Genomic DNA, 22,607 nt, shown 5'->3' on the forward strand with positions numbered 1-22,607 from the left:
GGGCCGCCCTGGGACACTAGTACGGAAGGCGAGCAGCCCGCAGCACCCGTGAGCCGGGAAACCTGGGACGGTAGAAACCCAGTCCTGCCAGGTTGTTCGCAGAGCGGGCGGGCTCCGGACGACCTCCCATCCTGATGGCGGACGCGGGCCCTGCGCAGGAGGGAAGGGGCAGCCTTACCCGAACGTCAGTGGAGGGGCTGCCGTTGGAGGAGCCTGGCTTGGGCTTCTGGAATCCTCCAGGGGTTTCCATTCAGGATGGATGAGCTTGTCCGAGGGGAGCGGGAGATACAGAAACCGCTGAGCATTGCTGCCTGGTTCCTTCCCAGTCAGTAAACTGTGCCCGGCACCGTGTGTGCATCAGGCTGGCCGGCAGTCTTGCCCGTGTGGCCAGCGGGCGTTCCCACCTCGGCAGGAGCTGTGCTACGCTGCCTGCCGCCGCTTCCGGTCGATTAGCATCCGTGGGACACACCTGGGCCACTGAGGGGGCAGATGCCTCTGGGCACCCACAGCACAACGGGCAGGCGGGTCAGCCGGCCACGGCCGCCGGCCAGCTGCTTCTCTTACATTCAAACTGGCACGTCCAACACATTTTGAATTTTTTTGTAAAATTACTTTTAAGGAAAACAGCAGAAATTAGTCCAGAATTCTCATTGCTATGAACATGCGTGGGATGCTGCAGGTGTAGACGCACAGCTCGCTGCCCCGCGAGGGTCGTGCCCTCCCCTGCCGCCCTCCCTCACACCTGTCCCTTTGTTCCTTAATGAAGCCCAAGTGTTCTTGTTTCTACCCCGTTCACCGCCAGGTCTGAAAACCGTGCCGAGGCTGAATACTTGCCCTCTTTTCATCTTTTTTTTTTTTTTTTGAGGATTCTTGCTTTCTTTTATTGAAGTATTGATTTACAATGTGTGTGAGTTTCTGCAGCACAGCACGTGATTCGTTATACACACACATATATTCCTCTTCGTGTTCTTTTCCATCGCAGGTTATTACAAGATACTGACTATAGTTCCGTGTGCTACACGGTAGGACCTTGTCGTTCATCTGTTTTCTATACAGTAGTGTGCACCTGCTAATCCTGAACTCCCAGTTTATCCCCTCCTATCCCTTTCCCCTCTGGTAACCATGAGTTGTTTTCTATGTCTGTGAGTCTGTTTTGTAAATAAATTCATTTGTATCTTTTTTTAGATTCCACATATGGGTGACATCATATGATATTTGTCTCTGTCTGACTTACTTCATGCAGTACGATAATCTCTAAGTCCATCCATGTTGCTGCAAATGGCATTATTTCATTCTTTTTTATGGCTGAGTAACATTTCATTGTATATTAATTCTAAACTCTGTACCATAACTTCTTTATCCGGTCATCTGTGGATGGACATTAGGCTGCTTCCATGTCTTGGCTGTTGTAAATAGTGCTGCTGTGAGCACTGGGGTGCAGGTGTCTTTTTTGAATTACAGTTTCCTCCAGATAGATGCCCAGGAGTGGGATTGCTGGATCCTAAGGTAAGTCTATGTTTAGTTTTTTAAGGGATCTCCGTACTGTCCCCCACAGTGGCTGCACCAGTTTACATCCCCACCAGCAGGGCAGGAGGGCTCCCTTTTCCCCACAGCCTCCTCAGCATCTATCGTCTGTGGACTTTTGAATGACGGCCACTCTGACGGGGGTGATGCGGTACCTCATTGTGGGTTTGATTTGCACATCTTTTCAACTCTTGAACGTCCCTTCTCTCAGCTGGGAATGAGGCTCGGTGAGTAAAAGATGCATGATTGTTCACAGATGTGCGGAAACACACACCCACAAAAGTACACATACCCGCGAGAGCAGAGCATCCCTGTCCCCACCCCAAGCACACACACGCACACACGCACATGCACATGCACATGCGCACACATGCAGTTTGCAGTATGACTTCTCCTCTGTGTGATTCTCCAGGTTGGGGATCACAAACCCAAATTCATTCCTTCGATTGGTAAACGTCTGAGCTGTGACCAGGGTGGCCCCCAGGGTGCGTGGGGTCTGGGGAACACCCCTTTGCTGGGCTCTGAGCCTTCTACACAATGCGAGGCTCCCCAGGTCAACTTCGGGGCAGTTGGATTGTCCCGTGGGGCCGGCCCGGCGTCGGGCCCCCTGTGGCGGTGTCAGAGCTGGGAGGCCTGACAGACCGCCGGGCCTGGGCAGCCTTGAGTCCACTCCGTGGTGCTCGCAGCCAGACATGACCTCCCACCCCCTCGTTCTCGCAACTGACCACCAAGTCCAGCTGGACAGCTGCCTAAATGGTCCCTCAGACCCCACCTCCACCTCTCCCTGGCCTCCAGCCTGCACTCCTGGCCAGGCCTGGCCATCCGCACACGCCCCTGCACATCTGCGGCCCCGGCCCCCACCTCGCCGCCGCACCAGGTGGCCATCTCCCCGCACCCCTGGGCTGCCAAGCCCACTGGCTCCTCCTGGCCTTGGGGCCTCTGTCACGCTGTCCCCTCTGTCATGCCGTCCCCTCAGATCTCCGCCTGGCTCACTGTGTTTATCATCCAGCAGGACTCGGGGCCGCCTCCTCCAGAAATCACACAGCGGAGGCTGCAGCTCCCAGCCCAGCCGGCCCGCCTGCCTGGACGGCTCCCCCCTCCCCTTCACGCCCACTGGCCTTTCAGGAGGTGACTTCTGCCTCCTTCTGCGGGTCCCCAGGGTAACCAGTGGGTCACAGGCAGTGCACAAACTCATGGCTTCCCCACAGCCCTCTCCCCTGGCCTCCCCACTGACCCTGAGCTCTGAGGCACCTGACGTCCAGAGTGCCACCAAGACACGTTTCAGGATGGGCGGGAGCGGGGCAGGAAGAAGGGGGCCGGGTGGTGCCTGGGGCAGAGGCCAGGCCTGCCCTGCTCGTCCGAGGTCACAAGGAAGGCCCAGCTTTGGGGCAGGGACTAGCCAGGCGGGAGGGCACCGAGTGTCTTCAAAAGAAGGAGCAGGCACAGAGTCTGGGGAAGGGCTTTTTCCTCCTTATGAATGTGAAAGTTGAGGACACGCAGTTTGGGGCCCTGAACCCCGGGCGAGCCTGGGACAGAGTCGACGGGGCCAGGATTCGGAGTCCAGGTCGTGGAGAGCTGTGGGGGGAGCGAGGCCCTGGGCTGGTGTGCGGGGACTCGAGGGTGCAGGAGAAGATTGCCCCCTCACCCCCATCTCCCACCTCAGGCACCGGAATTCCCTTGACAGAGAGCCATCCCTTTCCACGCCCCATTTAAAAATAAAATAACATTTATTTATTCTACTTAGAGGAGTAAAACCAGTCTCTGTGGAAAATTTGGAAACCACAGGAAGAGCAGGAAGGAACCTCCCAGCGCCCCCTCCAAACACACACCGAACTGCCGTGTTTCAGCCAGAGCCCTGACTCGCCCTCTGCAGCTGAGGAGCTGGGGCCGAGGTTTGGTTTTGGGTTCACGACTGCCCTCGGGCTTGCCTTGGCTGCGGCCGAGTCCTGGGGTGGGAGGCCTTGGTGGACGTGGGTGGACGTGGCCGTGACTTCCGGGTGCTTCCGAAGGGCTGCCTCTCAGCGCATCCACTTGGGTCCCATGTGTCCTAAGGGATGAAACCTTCCCGAGGCCTCACCTGGGGCGAGGTGAAGGTTCTGATGCCTCCTCAGGCCTCCATCCCAGCTCCCAGGGCCCCTCAGCACCGATGCCTCCATCCGGGGGAAGGCCTTTAATGAGGCTCCACGTGCTAGAAGGGCCCATCTTTCCGGGACCAGCAGCGTCCCAGAGAGAGCAGGGGTGGCTACCAGCCTGCAGGCCGTCCCGGTGTTGGCTGGGCAACTCCGGCTCCAGTCTGTCTTGAGCACCCACTGTGCACCAGCTTCGTGTTTGCTGCCCGGGACACAGTGATGAGGGCTGGATGGGTTTCCTGGGGCAGTTGTAGCAAGTGCCCCGGACAAGGCGGCACAAACCACAGTCCTTTGCTCTCTCACAGGCTGGAGGCTGGACGTCCGGCACCCAGGTGTGGCAGGGCTGGTCCCTCCTGAGGACCCTATCCTGGCCGTGCAGACGGCCGTCTCTTCCTATGTCCCTCGTGGTCGTCCCTCCACGTACATCTGTGTCCCCAGCTCCCTTTCTCATACAGACACAGCCATCGTGGACCAGGACCCTCCCAACGACCTCATTTTAACTGAATTACCTCCTTGAAGATCCCACCTCCAAACGCGGTCACATTCCGAGGCGCTGGGGGGTGAGGACTTCAACTTGTGAGTTGGGGGCATATGATTCAGCCCATGACAAGGGCACCCACCCCCCACCAGGCTGGGCTCCTGTCTGAGGCCCCCGCCCCCCAGCTCCCCCAGGCAGGGTCAGAAGCCCAGCGGTGAAGCTGGGAAACCTGCCTGAAGACACAGTGGGGCTCGAATTCCCAACGCCTGTGCTGGCCCTTCTCGGTGACTTATGGAGAAAAAGCACCTCAATATACCTAGCGATGATTTTGTCTGCCCCTTAGGTTACAGTTAAATTCTAGTAATTTAAATTTTAAAAACTCCCCTGTGGCAACAGTGAGGAGCAGGGAGACAGAGTGAAGCCCCCCGGCTGCCCTTGGAGTGAGGATGGAGTGTGGCACTTCTGGGGTTGCCGCCCCGTGGGCAGCTCCGGGCCCGGGAACCCGCGGAGCAGCTGCGCTTCCCGCCCCGAGGAGCCTGGAAGCCGACAGTTCCCGCCGACGTATTTATCGCGTTAAGTACTTCACGGGTCTGGGGCCCGTTCCACGCTCACGGTGAACTGATTTTCCCGTGTGATTTAGTTACAGATGCCTAGCCAGCGAAGGCTGTGACGTGGGTGGAGGGGTCCCGGTGCCTGCGGTCTGAGACGGCGGGGTGGGGGCGCTTGGCCACGGGGACACCATCAGACACAGCTCTCCTCCTTTCCTCAGCTGCAAGGTCAAAGCTGAAACCACTGGAAGCTGCACTGCCTTTCTGACAGTGGGGAGAGATGTGTGGGTCAGAGCTGGTTCCCAGGGCAGCGCCCTCGCAGAGCTGAGCACCCAGGACCACGCTTACAGAGGATTTGTCGTGGCTTCTCAGATCCAGTCTTTGACACACAGCGTTCCATCAGTGCTCGGAGAAGTTCTTGGGGAGAAAAACAACAGAAGACAGTGCTTTCTTGTCTCCCCGTGCGAGCACAAGGGGACGGGTGTGGCTGGGTTGCTGGACGGCCTCCTGGCAACGTGCTGTCTGCTGGAGGTGCCGCCGGGGTCTCCTGCCGTGAGGCTCTGCTCAGCACACTTCATCCTTCACTGTGACTTAACCCTGAGGCTGGACGGTGGCCGCCTCTCCCTCCCCACCCTCCTCCCCTTAGCCAGCACTTGTGGGTGCCCGGGGCAGGGGGCTTGCAGGTCCCGGTGTGCAGGCTGAGCCGGGCGGTCGGGGCCCCAGTCCGCGGGCTCTGGGCCTGTCAGGAGGCTGGCTGGCAGTTACCCTGCAGCTTAAAGGGAGGGACGTGCCCCATGTGAGAGGTGAGTCAGGACGCAGCCTCATCACCCCCATGGGCTCAGCTAATGGGGTGGGCACCACCTGCAGCATAGAAACATTCTTGATGCAGAAGGTTCGGGAAAGTGTTCTGTGGGAGCCTGGTGCGCTGAGGGATCCCATGAGAGGAAACCAGGCTGGCGACTCAAGGACCAGACTGTCACAGACGCTGCTGGGACGTCTCTCATTTGTTGACTTCAATGTCCCAGGACTTGGCATGACCAAAACCTGGGAATGCAGACGAAGTGTGTTAGTGTAGGAAGGAGCGTGTGTGCAAGGGCATGTGTACGTGCCTGTGTGTGCAGGTGCATACACACATGTACACGTGAGACTGTGCGTGTATGTGTGTGGACATGTGGGTGTGATTATGTGTGTGCACAGGTAAGGATGTGTGGACACGTGCCAAGCACGATCACACGTTCACGCACGTGTGTGTGTACATGTGATCATGGGTACACGTGCACATAAACATTGTGTGTGGGGACATTTGTGTGTGATTGCATGTGTGGACACCTGAGCACATGTGATTGTACATGTATATGGTGCGTGGACACGTGTGTCACACATTTGTGGTTGCACGAATGTATGCACACGTGACACATGTATGCCTGTGTGGACATATGTGTGGGTCTATGTGTGATCATGCGTATCTGCGCATATAAGTGTGTTTGCGCATGTGTGCATGAGTGCTAGTTCAATAATGGTTGTGCGAGGTGTGGGAGGAGGAAGTGTGTGGAGGAAGGCACTGGCGAACCGCGGCAGACGGCAGTCCCTCTGGGAAGCACTGTCACTGAGGGGGAGTCGTCTGTACAGGACGACCTGCAGGCTGCCGGGCACCAATATCTCAGCGCCTACTAGGTTTGGGTTGTATTACAGCCAAAGCTGCAGGATGTCTTGGTTTGAGCAGGATGAAAATGAAAAATGAGAGAAACAAGAAGAGAAGCAGAACCCGAGGCCCCTGTCTGTGAACTGAATCCAAGAAGAGATGGAAAATTTCACAGCTCAAAAATGAATTATTCAAAGATGAGGAGCAATCTTCTGGAATTCACCGAGAGGGAACAGATGCTCCAAGGAAACCGTACCAACGTGCAAATGAAAGGTCCACAGATCTCAGATGTGTCGACGGCCTTTAAGTCAGGTTGCAGAGCAGAGACGGCGCCCACAGCCCCGGCACGCACCGAGGAGCCTGGACACACGTGGGCAGGGCTTCAGGGCGAGAGGAGAGTCGCGCGCAACCTCACAAAGCTCAACCATGAACCAGCCTGGGGCTGGGTCTCCCTGGCGGGTGCTGCGCCACCCAGAACGTCCCCGACGCTTGTCCCCAAAACAAAGGCAGGAAGAGAAGGACCGCCTCGTCCATCTCCTGAGATGGAGACCCTGAAACGTGCTGAGTAAACGCAGTCCTTTTCCTATCTGCCGATTTAGACATGGATTTCCCACCCCTGGAAAAGGACTCCAGCCTGTGGTCGTCAGTATCCCGCATGGATTTCATGGGCTTGCGTTGCCTGCGGCCCGACTGACCCCACGTCCCCAGCACCGCCGCTGATGTCCCCCTCACAGCTCACAATCGGGGCATGCACGTCCTCGCGCTCCGGGGACTGCTCTGATGTTTTAACGCTGAATTACACACGGGAGGCCAGCATCACATCCCTGGGCCACTGCTCTAAGACACGCCGGCGAGAAGAGCAGTGTCTTCGTCTCCACGCAAAAACCAGGGGAGATTTCTGGGGTTTATCAGAAGCAGCCCAGGACGCACAACTCAACTAAAGAAAAAGTACGGTACCCATTTCTGTATAAGAATATATTATTTAAAAGACAGCTTAAAAATAAAAATTCTGTACAGCATCGTAAAGTCCTTTTTTTTTTTTTCTGTATCAGTGAACAAAACGGTTCTTAGAAAATGTGATCTTGTGATGTCAGGTGCTCAGAACCAACTCTTCCCTGCACGGAGGATACCGCAAAACTCAGCTGGTCGGGTCCAGATAGCATCCTGCCGGTCTCTGCTTTCTTCATGCACAGTCTGCTTGGAAAAGGAGAAAGAATGCTGATTTGTGTCTGTGGGACTGGAAATGTGCAGGCAGTGCCACAAATCACACATAGACAAGGAGCATGTCTTCTGTCCCAGAACTCTGCTCGTTTAATCACTAAAACAACAGGATGACTGGATGAAGATGTGGTATATATACATATAACAGAACACTACTCAGCCATAAAAAAGAATGAAAAAATGCCCTTTGCAGCAACATAGATGGACCTAGAGATTATCATATCCAGTGAAGTACATCAGAGAAAGACAAATATCAAATGATATCAGTTATATGTGGAATCTGAAAAAATGATACAAATTTTATTTACAAACCAGAAATAGACTCATGGACACAGAAAACAAACTATGGTTACCAAATGGGAAAAGGTGGGGAGGGATAAAATAGGAGGTTGGGACTAATAGATACACACTACTATATATAAAATAGATAAACAACGAGGACCTACTGTACAGCACGGGGAACTCTATTCAATTTTTTGTAATAAGCTATCATGGAAAAGAATCTGAAAAAAAAAAGTATGCATGTAACTGAATTGCTTTGCTGTACACCTGAAACTAACATTGTAAATCAACTACAGTTCAATTAAAAAAGTTAATAAAAAACTCAAGCAACAAGAGGAGTGGGATTGTCACCTCTAGTTTAGAGATGGGGGCTGTGGCTCAGAGAGGTTCAGACGCCTGCGCACATCACGCAGCTTGTGATTAGCAAAGCCCGGACTCACAGCAGGGACTGTCGGACGCCGGGGCTGTCTCTGCTCCTCCCCAAAACCACACCCAGTCCTCACGCCCCGCGCCTTGAATGTTTTCTGAGAATCTCTCAAACGATCCTCAGGCACGTGGGTGGCTGGCCTCATCTCGTGGAGGCCGAGGGGCTGGTTGCTTTCCGCCTGGACTAACTGAACGGCCAGTCCCCAAAGGGCACCGGAAGGGCTTGCAGCAACGAAAGCAGCAGCTTTATTTTTGAAAAGCTTTCAAACAGTGCTTTCCCTGGCAAGCGGTGCACCTGTGATCACGATCTTCCTCTGTTTCCTAAGGCCTTTCAGAGCCCAATTCTAATAAGCACGCAAGGAAGCAAAGCTTCACTTATTTAAGAAGATTCAGCCATTCAGGTTCTGTCCCTTCCCCCTCTTCCCTCCTTCCTTCTTTCAGGATTTCCGAGCCGTCCCCATCTGGGTCTGAATTACGTAAGCACTGAGACATCGTTCAGAACAGCCTTACCTTCACTCTTTCTCACATCTCTGCTTTTCTCTCTCGACTTGGTGTCCCCGGACATCAGGCTGTCAACCTTCTGCAGGAACCAGGACGGAGGATAAAAAGGCCAAAGTCAGGCTCCAGGAGACAGTGTGTGAGTGACCGCCTGTCTGCTTAAGAGCTTCCTGGGACTGAAGATGCTAAGATGTGTGAGGCCACTGAGGTCTACCCTCGGTGAGCCAACACACCACAGTGTGAGCGTCCCAGACACGGCTCTGCACCGCCAGCCACTGTCCCCGCAGCCGGAGGCCCCACCGGCCTGACACCGTCTGGACGTGGACCGCGAGCCCACGATGGGCGCCACGAGCAGCCCCGGGGCACCGGGGGTGGGGGGTGGAGTCCACACCCTTTCACCTCTTTTGTGGGTCTGTTCTTTCTGGGGACAGGAAGGGGCCCTGGAGGGTCCTAGCAGCCCTGCTGGGCCCTGGAGACTCAGGGCCTCCATGGGGATGGCGTGCAGCTGGCCGGGGATGAGGGGAAGGGGGTCAGGCCCCGTTAGCCTCCTGTCAGCCGTGGGGCGGGGAGACGACTCGGCCAGGGGACACCTCCGCTTACATCCATCTCTTCGTCATTTGCTCTTAGATGTTTAGAGTTTCCGAACCTGTCTGACTTTCTGGGAGAAGAATCCAACTAGAGAAATTGGTCGCCGGCCTGGATTGCTGAGCGACCCGTAAGCCTGTACGGAGCGGCAGAGCGTGTCCCGTGTCTCGTGCACAAAGGAGGTTGAGGGGCGAGGGTGACACGGGAGGTTCCGTGGGGCAGGGGCACGGTGGGAGATGCCATGAGCATGCAGCCCCCAGACTGACTGACGCCTGAGGACGGGTAACAGTAACCCTGCGACACCGTCCTGTGACTTCACCGTCAACCAATCAAGGACTGTGCCTGAGCTGATCACTTACCCTGGGACGCCCCGCCCTCACCTCGCCTTTAAAAATGCTTTGCTGAAACCCATCGGGTAGTTGGGGTTTTCTGAGCACCAGCTGCCCTGGGCTCCTTGCTTGGCAGCTGCCGTGAACATGGCACTTTCCTTCACCACAACCCGGGGCAGCAGATTGGCTTCACTGTGTTCAGGTGAGCGGACCAAGTTTGGTTTGGTACCAGCATGGGGGTCAGGGGGGCCCTGGAGTCAGGCGGATGCTGGCCAAGGCCAGACGGGGACAAAGCACCGGGCAGCAGGGAGGCTGTTCCAGCTGTACTGGGGGCCTTGGAGGGGGGGTGGGGACGGTGGATGGAGGGAAGGCCACACCTGAGGGGCCGCAGACATCACGGTGGGGGTCTGCAGTGATCTCAGGCGGCAGGGGGCCTGACGCAGCTCTGCACACACTGGGGTCCTGACTTGGCCAGACCAACTCTGGGGGCTTTTGGGAAAACCTCCACCCCAGCTCTGAGCCGTGAACTGTCCCCTCCCTCAAACACAGGACCCATCCCAGCAGCAACCTAGAGCCAGAGCCAATCTCCTGATGCTCCTTGCGGGTGCCACGTGCGGCTGGGTCCCGAGTGGCGGCTTTCCCTGTGCCAGGGGGCATCTCTTCCACTGCCCTCCCTCCGAACAAGGTCGCCCTGGGGAAGAGGAGGAGGACAGGGACCCCGCAGGGCCGGGGCGCTGCTCCGAGGGGGTGTGAGCAGCCATGAGGCTGTGATCCCGCGGGGACCATCGCAACCATGGGTGACTCCCTCCGGGACTTTGCATTCCATGCAGCATGGTTTCCCCGAAGACAGAGCCCCTCGTCTGACCCGGCCCGGCTTTCCGGTGGGATGGACGAGCTCTGGCCCCGAAGGCCTCTCGCCGGTGCGGCCGGCCGTGCAGGCCCTGTGCGCACTCCCGTCTCACCTCCTTCATGGCGTCGTCTATTTGCTTCAGCTCCTCATAGCGATCTCTGGATTCCCACAGGGGCTGCAGCATGAGCTCCTCGACTGCAGGGAAGAGCTGGGAGAGACACAGACGGATGCCATCAACAGTCCGTCCTCCTTACGGAAAATGCGTGAGCAAAACTGCGCCAGGTCCCGTGCGTCTGGGGGGACCAGCCGAATGGGAAACGTGCTTCTGTCCAAGGGGACCTTTGGAGGCTCCTGGGCCGTGGCTGCGGCAGAATCCAAGGTGCCCAAGGTTTGATGCCGTCTGGTCAATGGCTCCTGGAAGCCCTCCTGGATGGAGCCTGCGAGGCTGCCACCCACGCACCTGAGCTGTTTCCTTCTCTCATGTTTTCCACGTAGACCTGGCAGAAGCTGCTCTCCTCCTTCTATCTCCTGGGACTCCCGACTGTCCATCCTGCAGACTCTCATCATCCAAACGCCAACCTCACCCACTAGCCGCTGACGGCCCTGTGGCCGGAGGAGCGAGGCCATCCCCTCTGCTCACAGCACATCCCGGCCCGGCCCTGCCTCCCGCCTGCAGCTCCCGCTGTGCCGGGCCCACCTGGCGAACATCCATTTGTCTTTAAGATTCAGCTCTGAGGGCGCTACCTGCCCCCTCACCTGCGACCTCCCCAGCTCCAGGGAGGCGTGCCCCTGGTATCCCTGCCCCATGGAACCCTGGGCACATAGCTCTCAGCTGCAGTGCTCCCAGGCTTCTCCAGCCCCAGCTCTGCTCCTGCAACTGGAGGAGAGCAGGTCCGTCATCCCCTCACTGTGCCCCTGCACCTGCCGGCCCAGGCGAGGTCCGTGGTTGTGGAAGGAATGCTCATACAGGAAGGCGGGTTCTTAGAGAAGCGACAGTGTGGTGGAAGGACACATTGAGACAGTTATGGAAGGCCACTGGGGATGGCATGGGGCGCCTGAGCTCAGAGGTGGAGGTTTGGAAAAGGTGAGACCAGGAGCTGTGGGCCGTCCTGCGAGATGGAAGTGCCAGGGAGGGTGGGGGACTGTGCACAACAAGGCGGGGTGGCTTGTCGTGTGTTGGGGGCAGTGGGGAACCATGGAAGGTTCAGGAGAGAGGCAGAGACCATCTCCTGGCTGAGGACTAACCTGGCGACAGCCCTGTGCTGGGTGGGGTGGGGTGAGATGGAGGTGTGCGTAGATGAGAAGGGTCTTCTGAAGGCAAGCAGGAGAGGCACTGACGAGGCCCCTGGGTGGTGCCCTGGGACAGGGAGGGCCTGGGGTGGCTCCCAGAGACACCATGGATGAGGTTCTCCTGGCCAAGGTGGCTGAGGAAGGGGAAGCCGTGCGGCTCTGTGGCTTTGCTGCTGGCGTGGCCGGCGGGGCAGGAGGGATGGGTGGGGAGGCAAGAGGGGAGTCTGTTTTGGACATGCTGGCGTTAAGGTGGGGGGGGGGACTTCAGGTGGGGCACTGGGCAGGTGGCCCAAGCACATGTGCGTGTGTGTGCACACACAAGTACTTCCCATCCTCGGGTCACCAGCTCGTGGTGATGGCGGCTCACCTTGGTCACCGTTTCGAACATTGGAATCAGGACGAACTTGATGAACCCAATTTGGGCTGTGGCTTTGGTCACTTTGTCCCGGTCCATGAACGGGGCCACGGGCAGGCCCTCTGACTTCTCGCGGTCGCTCTGCGGGGAATGCAGGAGACACGACGTTTAAGACAGAAAACCATCCGAATCTGGGAGCTTTTTCAGGGTCAACATCCCGCGAGAAAGAGAAAACAGCTACCAGGCCAGGGGGACCCGCCGCGCGGCCAGCACCTCGGCGGTCACGGGGGAAGAGGACGCCACCTTGCGTGCTGCCCAGCTGGGCCTGCAGGCTTGTGCCGGGGTTGGGGTTGGGGGGCTGGGGCTCAGCCGCAGCCCCCCAACCCCCACAGCTCCTCAGGCTGCTGTAGCAAGTGGCTTATTGTCCCTTCCAGCATCTTCCATCTTGGGCTGGCTTGGCTGTCTGTCCCAGAGCCTCCCGGGAACGGCTGCTGGCTGACCTCCCCTGGATGCCCTCTGCCTCCACGGTTCCCGCTCCAGGCCCTTGCGGGCCCCGGGGGCCCCTCAGCAGGTGAGCCAGTGGTCACAGGGGCAGCCTGACACGTGCTGCTCCCATTGGTCCCCGTCTTCTGTGCCTCAAATTACAACCCACTTCACTGCTGACGTGCGCCCGCTGTCACGGCTTCAGGGGGCTGGTGACGCGGCCACCCTGGCACCAGCCTGCCACGTCCCCGACATGAACCCAGTGAAGGGGGGAAGGAGCCACGGGAGGGTGGCTGCTGGGCAGCGCCCCTACCTGCATGAAGTACTCCTCCAGCAAGCAGTCCACCCAGGGCTCGGCCACCTCCGCCGGGCGGACCTCGTTGGAGATGTCACAGCACTTTATCAGAACCATCTTCAGCTAGAGGGAGAGAGGGGGGATCAGCACCACCACGCAGGCTGGTCCCGCCGCTGCGGGGCATCACCGCACCCCCGGCAGTCAGCATCTTCCCAGAGGTGGGGGCTCGAGGCGTGGGCAAGCCCCTTTAAAACACGGACGGTGGTCCCACAAACCACACACTGCCAAGTTCAAGCGTACCTTCTGGACGCTGACAATACTAAGAAACGCAGACACAGCACTGCCAGAAGGCGGGACTTTAAAAGGTAATGGGAAGGAACCCCCTGAGGTGGAGGGTCCTGGGGCCCCTGGGCACAGACGTGGCCCGCTGGAAATAGAGGGGAAGGGGACCCTCACGTAAAAGCAGGGAGGGCACCCCCTCCCTGAGCACCGGGGAGGGAAGGAGGATGGGGAACCACAGTCCCGCCTGCTGACTGAAGGGGCGTCCAAGGCAGAATCCTGCCCCAGCCTGGGGGCGCACAGTCACCCAAGGCTCGAGGTGGCCTTGGCTTCTGCCCTCTGGTCCCAAGCCTGGCACCGCCCCGTGTTAGCCGGGCCTCTGCTGGGACCCTGGGCTTCCTGCCTTTTTTTTAAATTCATACTTGGATAAACTTTTATTTTTATATCAAAGGGAAAACTAATTTCACCTAAAGCTGCCTAACCCACATTTCCAGTTGTGACGGTGTTTCATTTACCATCTACCTTTGAAAGGCTTCAAATAAAACACAGCTAGGAAAACACAAAGAGCCCTGATCGCAAAGCCTCCCGGCAGCTAGGCGGTGGCCATAGTGCTGCAGCTGCAAGTCGGCTGCGACGCCTCCCCGGGAGCCTAAGCGCAGCTCGCCTGGGGGCGCAGATAAGCAGCACCGCATCCACACATTAGGTTGTGACCGGCAGTCCTGAGCAGACAGCATCAGACTGTGTGACTTAAAAAAATTACCCTCGACTTGTCACGAACTGTATCAAAATCTGTCTGTTCTTCCAGTCCTCCCAAAAGCTCTACAAAAGCAGTGATGTACCGTCCCCGTTGTCCTTCACTTGTTGCCCAGCTTGAGTTGCCGTCCCCCAGAAGCCCCCTCCTCCTCGCCGCCCACGTCTGGACGTGTGACCGTCCAGGTCCTGCCCTGGCCCCTCCTGCCAGCCTTCCCAGACACCAGCCCCAGATGGTGCCCCCTGCATGCCCCACACCCGGCCGCGTCCTCGTCTTCCCAGGAGACTAACTCCCTCCGTCCGTGTGCAGGTCACTGACACTCACCCTGGGGTGGGGGGCAGTGGGGTGTGGATGGATGGGGCCCTGGGGAGCCCGTGCCTCTCTCTGCCCCTGGCCTGCAAAGACGTGATGGTCACTCTCTGAGTGGCCCGCTGTCCTAAGTGACCCCTCAACACTGGCAGCGCCACATTCTGGGTTCCTGCCCCATCTCTCCGTCCCAGCTGGCCTTTCCTCTGCAAAGAACTGGCAATGGATGGGGCTGGTCTGCCCTTCCATCTTCCATCTCCAGAGGTGTCCCCGCCCAGACCCTGCTCAGCCTTCTCGGCATCTTAGAGGGCAGGGTGGCACCTCCCCCGTCCCACTGTTTCCAGGAACAAGGAACTCCCTACACCAGACTGCATCTCTCTCTTCCATCTGGGATGGGATGCTTTGGGAGGCCCTGACTTGGGGGGACAGGCTCTCCCGCTGTTCAGTTATTAAAAACTGGAGGTCCTCCCCTGCACACTGTGTGTATTAGCCATAATTCAGTTTTGTGGAGTGGACGAGCCCCTCCTGAGGACAGGATGGTCAGAAGTCCAGCCAGATCGAAGAGGACTGTCCTTGCTGATGAACACATGGTGACGGAAGTGACGGTGTGGATGGTAACACTTTTGAGAGAGCGAGGCTGTCAGAGAGTAGACCTCGCCCTTAGACCAGGCTCGCAGAACCAACCCCGTCTCTCTCTGGAGACTAAGGCGGGAAGTCTTCCCGAGTTTTCCCTTCTCCGAAGGGCAGATGTGGGCACACCCCCGTCACGGGTGAGGTTCCCGCCCTTCTCTGGTCCCTCCGCCCTGGTTATGCAGGGGGCGCCCTGAAATGTAGCTGGTGGGGGCACAGGTGGGAGGCGTGGGGTCCCACCGGGTCCCCAAGGTGCCTGCCCAGAGGCTGGGATTCAGTGTGTTTTCTGGGGCTGGGCCTTCATGGGAGAACCAACTTTATTCTCAGCAAACCAGAGCCAGAGGGACTGCCTTCACCCACTCATCGCCCTCAAATCAGAATGAGATGGAGGAACAGGAAAAGGCTGCCTTTAACCTGGGGGGGGGGGTCCCGCCAGGGGGCTTTCCCGGTAAGAGCTGTGACAGCGACACCTCACTCCGAGGCGAGGTTACGAATTTTGGCTTCTTGGTTTCCAGTCTGAGCCGGAGGGTGGGACTCACCCACCAGCCCCCAAAGAGGGAAGACAAGCCTGCGTACGAGGGTCACGTGCTCCTCATTGCTGTAGTCAAAATTCTCCATTTTTTCCTTGAAAGAATCCATAATCTCTGCGTGTCTTGCCATGTCCGTGGCCAAGATTAACGTGATCATCCCCTGAGAAGCAAAACAGCAAAGCGTCAACACGGGGCACGATCTCGACAGCTGGGCAGTGAGTGCCGACTGTGTGCGGGGCCGCCCACATCACTTCAGCTGGTCCTCACGCCAGCGCTGTGGGCGTGCCTCGGAATCCCCGTCCTCATGTTCACAAAGACACTGAGACCCGCAGAGGCTGGGGAGCCTGCCCTCTGGAGGCTCCATTCCCTGACGTCTCCTGTTTCTGGTGCCCCCCGACTCCCCACCCCTGGCGCTCCATGGCTTGTGTCCGCATCACTCCCGTCTCTGCCTCTGTCGTCACACAGCCTCTCCGTGTCTGTGTCCCTCCTCTGTGTGTCTCTTATAAGGACACTTGGCATTGGATTGAGCCCACCTGGATAATCTAACCCAGAGCTCCTAATTTAATTAAACCTGCAAAGACTCTTTTTCTAAATAAGTCACAGGTCCTGGGGGGTCAGGAGGTGGACATACCTTTTTTTATTGGTTGGAGGGGCTACCATTCAGCCCGCCTCGCTCCTCAGGATGTGATTCTCACATCACCCCCCCGCCCCCACCAAAAGTGTCGGAGGGTGAAGCACAGGGCGGTGTTCAATGGGACCCCCTGTGTGTGGGGGCACCACTTTTGGTGACTTGGAAGGTCTGCCTGAGGACAGGTGGCTACCCTCATCCTCCTCCCAATGTGCCCTGAGGAGTGAAAGGTCTCTTCTCTGAAGTGGGAGGTGGGGGGCTCACGGGGTGGCCGGGGACAGGAGGGGGCCTAGGGGCCAGCGGCCAGGGTTCTGCCCTGCCGGACGGAGCAGACGTGTCTGTCCAGGGCCCACATGGACACACTCGGCCTCCTTGGGTGAGCGAGTTACCTCCTCTCTGTCAGCCTCACTTTCCTGGGCTGCGACATCAGAAAGGACTTGTCTCAAAGGGTTAAAGTAAATGGTGGCCGTGAGGTGCAGCTGCGTGGAAGCCCACGCAGGTGTGCACGCCACGTGCACACCTTTTCCTGGGGTCACGTGGTCTTGGAGGAGGTGGGCAGGTTTGTTCCCCAGGGTGCCTGGAGGGCACAGCTGTGCTTCAGAGCTCCCGGGAGCCTCAGCCACAGCAGAGGGGGCTTCCACTCTCTGGTCCTGCTCACCGTCTCCCCCGAAACCCCCGCTCTGCAGCAGCGAGCCCCCACCCCGCACACCTGTCTGATCTGCCGGAAGCTGTCCGGCTGCACATTGGAGAAGATGTTGCACTCAGGCTGGGTGAGGATCTGGAAGGCCACGGCACAGTGGTGGTTCTCCAGGGGCGAGATGTCATTGTAGCGGACGGCCAGCTCCGTGCGGGCGTTGATCTGGTACCTGGGATCGCAGGAGAGAGCAGAGGGAGCCTCAGGCACCCGCACTTGGAGGCCCCTGTGAGTCAGGGCAGCAGCGCCCGGGTGTTTAGAGGCTGGAAGTGATGGGGCTATTGGGGGCGACCACACCCTGCTGGTGCCCAGAACCCTCTTCTCCTGATGTTCTGCTGCCTGCTAACTAGATGCCCCCAAGATGTCACAGTACTAATGGCAGATGCCACCAAGAAGCCTCAGGGCCTCCCCGCCACATGCCCTGAGGGTGTTCAGGCCCCATGAGCATTTTCAGTTTGTGGTGGTGGGGGGTCAGGATGTATTTTCACGTCAGGGGCTGTGGGCTCGGCCCTTGGCTGGCCTGTCCTCGGCACATCCTCCGAGTGTGAGGTGAGGGGACGCCGCCTCCTCTGGGGAGCACAGACGTCCCCGCCCTGGGATCCGCTCTGGTCCTGACAAACCACCGCCCGGTTCTTTGGCGTATCCGGTGTCATCACACACAATAAAATTCGGAACACGAACACACAGATTCAACAGAACAACCCATGCATCGCTGCGAACACAAACCAACACCACGTGGCCCGGACTCCGGCAGGTACTTGGGGTGGATCTCTGTGCCTCGCCCCCAGAGGCGGGACTGGATGTGCGGTCCAGCAAAGCTGGCCGGTCCTCCTGGCCTCTGCGCCCTGCCCTGCCTTGGACCCTCCCACCTCTCACTCGTCCATACCCTTCTCTGACTCAGTAAGTCTTAGCCCCTTCTCTCTGCTCACTTGGGAGGCTGCCCTTGGGGGAGTGAGACCCAGAGAACAAGGTCCACATGTGGGTGGGCGCCACTCCTTGCTTTGGGGGGAAGCGAGGTTCTGCTGCTGCCAGGCTCTGCCTGTGCAGATGCAGACTTGGGGCCGGGACCACAAAGGGGTGTGTCAGCCCCTCAGGGGTCCTGTCCCAGGAGTCAAGGCCCTGGACAAAGCCCCAAATCGGGGAGCCATGTCCCACGGAGGTGGAGCTGGGGGCTTGAGAAGCCTTCACCGACAGCTGCAGCTTGGAACTTGCAGAGCGTTGAGCTGGAAAGTTCACCTCTGATGCTCAGAATGCCCTTGAGGGGGAAAAAGGAGATAAAGACCCCGAACATACGTGTTGTTGTAGCCGGGATGGTCCAAATCATGGCAGATGGCCGCTGTCATCAGGATCAAGATATCCATCTGGGAAAACTTCTCCTGGATCAGAGACAGGGTGGGTGGGGTGAGGAGGGGGCGTAACCTGGTGGGATCCGGGTGGGCCGAGGCCAAGTGGGAGGGGACCCACCTCTCTGGGTCAGGAGGGGGAGGAGGGCGGGGCGCTTGTCATGGACACAGGCGGGGGCGGGGCTCCCAGGGATGGCTGTGGCTCCAGGGAGGGGCGGGGCTCCCAGGGAGGGGAGGACCCCCCCCCCCGCCCTGCACACCTGGAGCCCGCAGAGCCAGACCATGCTGTACATCATCTGGGCGACGCAGAAGCAGTGCCGGAAGTTGTGGAAGGGGTTGTTCCGGTAGTTGTCGTGCACGCAGAGCTGTGGGATGAGAGGGCAGGGTCCAGCCTCAGCCCCATCGCCCGCCGCCTCTCCAGGCTCCGGGCACTTTGTCCCTGTCGCCAACTGTCTGCTCCTGGCCTGGGCCTCCCGTTTCCCCAGGGTGCGGACAGGGGGCCCTGGGGCCTGAGGGCGTCCCAGGGCCACGCTGTGGCTTCCACTCTGGGCCCGTGGACTGAGCCATCCCCAGAGGGGCCATCCGGGGACCTGAAGCTGGGAGGGGGCTGGGGGTACGTGAGGGGCTCCAGTCACCAGCAAACCTTCAACACGCTTATAACGTTTGGTTCTGAGCAATACTGTGTTTCAAAGAAAGATCTGCTGCGAAACACACACTCCTTTACACACGTACCGGTATCCTTCCCCACATGTACACCTCACACACTCATACACACACGTGCACACACCACAAATACACACTCACATGCATACACTTACACATGTACCCCCACAAACACGCAGGCACCTGCACTCACAATTGTGCACACACCCCACATGTACACATGCAGTCACAAATGCACACACACAGATGCTCACACATGTACACACACGTACCCAGGAACACATGCACACATGCACAGACACACGTGTGCATGACACCCCCCCAACACACATGCTGCCTCGTGCATCTCCATCAGGGAGGCGCCCACGGGCCATTCCCGTGGGACTCTGTGAAACCGTGTGCAGGGTCAGGAGGGCCTGACACTCACCAGCCACCTCTTGAGCGTGACAGGGTTGATGCTGAAGTCTCTGACCAGGCCCAGGTCGTGGTACATGTGCTCTAAGCAGCTGAGCATCTGCGGGCACAGAAGCAGGACGGTCAACAGCATGACCGGGCCAGGCCAGGCCCCCACGGCCCGGGAAAGCCTGCAGGAAAGCCGGGTGGCTTCCCCAGGCCGGTCCCCAGGCGAGTCCTCCCCTCCTGGGGGTCCTGGAGAGCGAAGCCTGCTGACTGGGGGTTTTCAGGATCCCCTGAAGGGATGTGGGGGCTTGAAAGAACAGTTGGGGTTCAGAAGTCAATGGGATTCTCTGCAGGAGGGGACACGCCGGGTGAGAGGGACACCGCACCCAATGACCGCATTGGAAAGGATTTCACTTATTTATTCACGTGAGGGACCATCTCAGGGGGTCGGCTTCACAGTGTGAGGTTCCGGGACTCAGTTCCATCCTCAGCAGACCTGGCCCTGGACGTGCCTGAGGCTGGGAGATGGAGGAGCTCGAGGACGCACATCCCAGACGTGCGGCACCCCGCTCCCCAGCGGCCCCCGGCGGCGGGGTCACGCTCTTTAATGTGTTAACTGCAGTGCCCAGAAGCCGGCCCTCCTTCTGGGGCACTTCCCCTCTGAGCTGCCTTGTCCAGAAATCCCCGCTCAAGCTGGAACTGATTTTGTTTCCAGTCCCAAAGAGGATTTACGGTTGCCATCTGTTTAAACACCCCTCAGAGCTTCGCATCTAATTAGGCTAGGGAAGAAAGATTAAATGATTTTTCAAAAGTGAGAGTTTGACCCAGTGGGCTTTGCTTTCTGGGAAGGCAGGTCTTGGGTGAGAGCCCAGGGGGGATGGGGATCTGCCAAGCCGGGACGACACAGAATCAGCTGGGGGCAGAAGGCAGACACCGGCCGCACTCCCCCCGCCCCCCAGGTCCCACCCCTGTGCCCTCCGTCCGTCCCATCACCCACCACCCCAGTGTCTGCACAGGCACTGCTTCCTGTCTGCCTCTGTTCACCGGGTGACCTCCTCCCAAAAGGGTGTCTTAGGGGCTGAACTGTGACCCCCAAATCATTGTGTTGAGGCCCTGACCCCAGTGAGACAGTTTGGAGAGAGGGCCTTGAAGCAGGTGACTGAGGTGGGCCCTCGTCTGCTAGGACTGGCGTCCTTATGAGAAGAGACCAGGACACAGACACGCACGGGGGACGACCACGTGAGGACACAGGAGGAGACGGCCATCTGCACGCCGAGGGGAGAGGCCTCAGACGGAACTGGCCCTGCCTACACCTTGATCTTGGACTTCCAGCCTCCAGACTGTGAGAACAGGTTTCTCCCATTCTTTGGAAGCCCCCACCCCGCTCCCCCAGCGCCTGTGGTGTTTGTTACAGGGCACACGCTGAGGAAAACTCATTTCCACTTGTTACTCAGTGTAGGAGAACTGGACACACAAGTCGGCTGCGGTTTTGCAAATCCAACCCCATGACCAGGCATCAGTGTCCATGAAAGGAACACCTTAGGGAGCAGAGGCTTCCGTGGCATCACAAAGAGTCCACCTGGAAAACTGGAAACCGCCCCCTGCCCCGCTCCCCCATGCAGTGGGAACTGGGGTGATGTCCCAGATGGAAAGTCCCTGAAGGTAACCACACACCCGTCTTCCTCGAGGGGGCAGCACACGGGCAGACTGGGCCCGGGGCTTGGACTCCAGAGCCTTGAAGAAGCCCCTTACAGGATGGTCAGGGTGCAGGGTCCCGGCCTGAGGACGGGAGGGCTGGTGTCCAGGCTGCTGCCCGGATCCCCCTAGCTTTGCCGGCAGCTCTATCGCCAGCCAGGGGGCTCACTGTCCAGAGCTTCTGGTCCCCACATCGTCCTGGATGCTGGCCCTTGGGACTGGACGCTGTAGCTCTGATCTCTCACCGCCTGACACCTTTGCTCCACCCGCCCATTCTGGGTTCAGGGCAACCCCGAGGAGCTGAAATGTTTGCGACAGTCAAGAGGCAGAGGTGACGGGCAGACGAAACCATCTGGTGCCGCTTCCGTGGCGGCTCCGGAGCAGGAGTGACACGTCTGTGCATCTGCTCTCGTGCTGGCGGCCCGGACGTGGCAGCGGGTTGGGGTCTGGGCGGCCGGGTGGTGGAGAGTGTGGAGGACGCCTGAGAGACCAGAGGCCCCGCAGCTTCAAGCTGGCGCTCAGCCACCTCCGTGTGGTGTGTGTGATCGGAGGACGCCGGACGCGGCCCCAGGCGACGCCAGGCGCGCGTCACCCCCGCGTGGAGGGGGAGAGGTGAGCCACCACCACCCGGAGTCCTGATGTTCCCGGGATGCGAGCTGCTCCGGGGGCGGCCAGATGCAGTTTCGGGGGCTGGCGGGCTGTTGAGGCTTCAAGTGCCATCCTCGCTGCCAGCACTCCAAAATCCACGACGTGCCCAGATGTGCCAGAGGCCAGGGCTCCGTCTCTGAGCACCTCCGGCTGCCACCGCAGGCAGCTGCAGGCTTTTGGAAGCGCCGGAACCCCTCCCAGTCTCCCCTGGGATGTGCTGGTGGAGGCCGGGCCAGCAGCCGGCCGCACGGGCAGCGTCGCTCCTTCCACCCCGGCCCTGATGGCAGCTGCACGCACGCCCCGCGTGCGGACTGATGTAGGAAGGAGGCACCTTCCCATCCCGAGGCGTCCACACTCTCAGTGTGAGGGCGCGCCCCTCCCCGGCCTCAGGCAGCCCGAGCTTGGAGGACACGGGGACGGAGGGGCTCTGCCGTCAGGCCCAGGTCTGCTCTCACCCCCCAGGGGCTGGGGCCAAACGTGACTTTTCTGGATGTGCTCAGTGGTGACTCTTGTCCCCCTGCTGGAAGCAGGGGTCTGTGTGTCCCGAGCCCCGGGGACAGGCCCCCCATCGTTGGGAGCCGCTGAGACAGAGGTCCTCCTGCTTCTTTTGGAAGATGTAGCTCTGGCTCCTCCGGTCACGCTCCCCAGCCCCGTCCATCTCTGATCACGCAGCTCTGGCAGGTGGCGGCCACATGCTTAAAATGCCCCCTTCCCCTGAACTCGCAGCTCCCACGCACTGACTGGTTGGACATGTCATCGGGTTTACTCGCTAGAAAACACCCCGAGACACAGGCCAGCACAGGCCCTGCCCAGCGGCCAGGCCGGGTGGGGGCGGGGTCTGTGCTTCGCCGGGCTTCCGTGTCCTGGGAGACCACGCGAGTGGAAGTGGGTCCCTGAGGAGATTCCAGGCGACCGTGATGGGATGGCGACCGCTCAGCGAGTAAAGCCCTTTCCTGCGACCTGCAGGGACGTCCACCTGCTGACCTCGACCGAGCGCATGAGTGATCCCGGGGCGGCCGCTCTGTGTCACAGAAAAGCCCATGAGTCCGTAGGTTTTGGTGGCCTGAAGCCCACGCGGAGAGACTTCTTGTTTCTTGGGGTTCAGA

At 59.1% G+C, this 22,607-nt stretch overlaps 1 protein-coding gene across 6 annotated transcripts in view; it reads right to left on the bottom strand.

Annotated features, from left to right (window-relative positions):
* Nucleotides 1–7,271: 7,271 nt before the first annotated feature.
* The window catches only part of PDE9A (phosphodiesterase 9A), a 92,249-nt gene continuing 76,913 nt past the window's right edge, over nucleotides 7,272–22,607 (bottom strand). For 2 of the 6 annotated variants that reach the window (XM_074348024.1, XM_074348222.1), the window contains 10 exons: nucleotides 19,187–19,273; nucleotides 18,357–18,461; nucleotides 18,047–18,129; nucleotides 16,769–16,925; nucleotides 15,478–15,591; nucleotides 12,954–13,058; nucleotides 12,170–12,298; nucleotides 10,625–10,720; nucleotides 8,761–8,830; nucleotides 7,283–7,518 (listed from right to left, as the gene is read on the bottom strand). In XM_074348024.1, coding sequence (XP_074204125.1) covers nucleotides 7,505–7,518; nucleotides 8,761–8,830; nucleotides 10,625–10,720; nucleotides 12,170–12,298; nucleotides 12,954–13,058; nucleotides 15,478–15,591; nucleotides 16,769–16,925; nucleotides 18,047–18,129; nucleotides 18,357–18,461; nucleotides 19,187–19,273 — 960 coding nt within the window. In that variant the 3' untranslated portion in view covers nucleotides 7,283–7,504. The other 4 variants (XM_074348116.1, XM_074348150.1, XM_074348069.1 and 1 more) reach the window with 4 other exon arrangements.

The sequence above is a fragment of the Camelus bactrianus genome, chromosome 1 (assembly GCF_048773025.1).
Source record: "Camelus bactrianus isolate YW-2024 breed Bactrian camel chromosome 1, ASM4877302v1, whole genome shotgun sequence".
NCBI lineage: Eukaryota > Metazoa > Chordata > Mammalia > Artiodactyla > Camelidae > Camelus > Camelus bactrianus.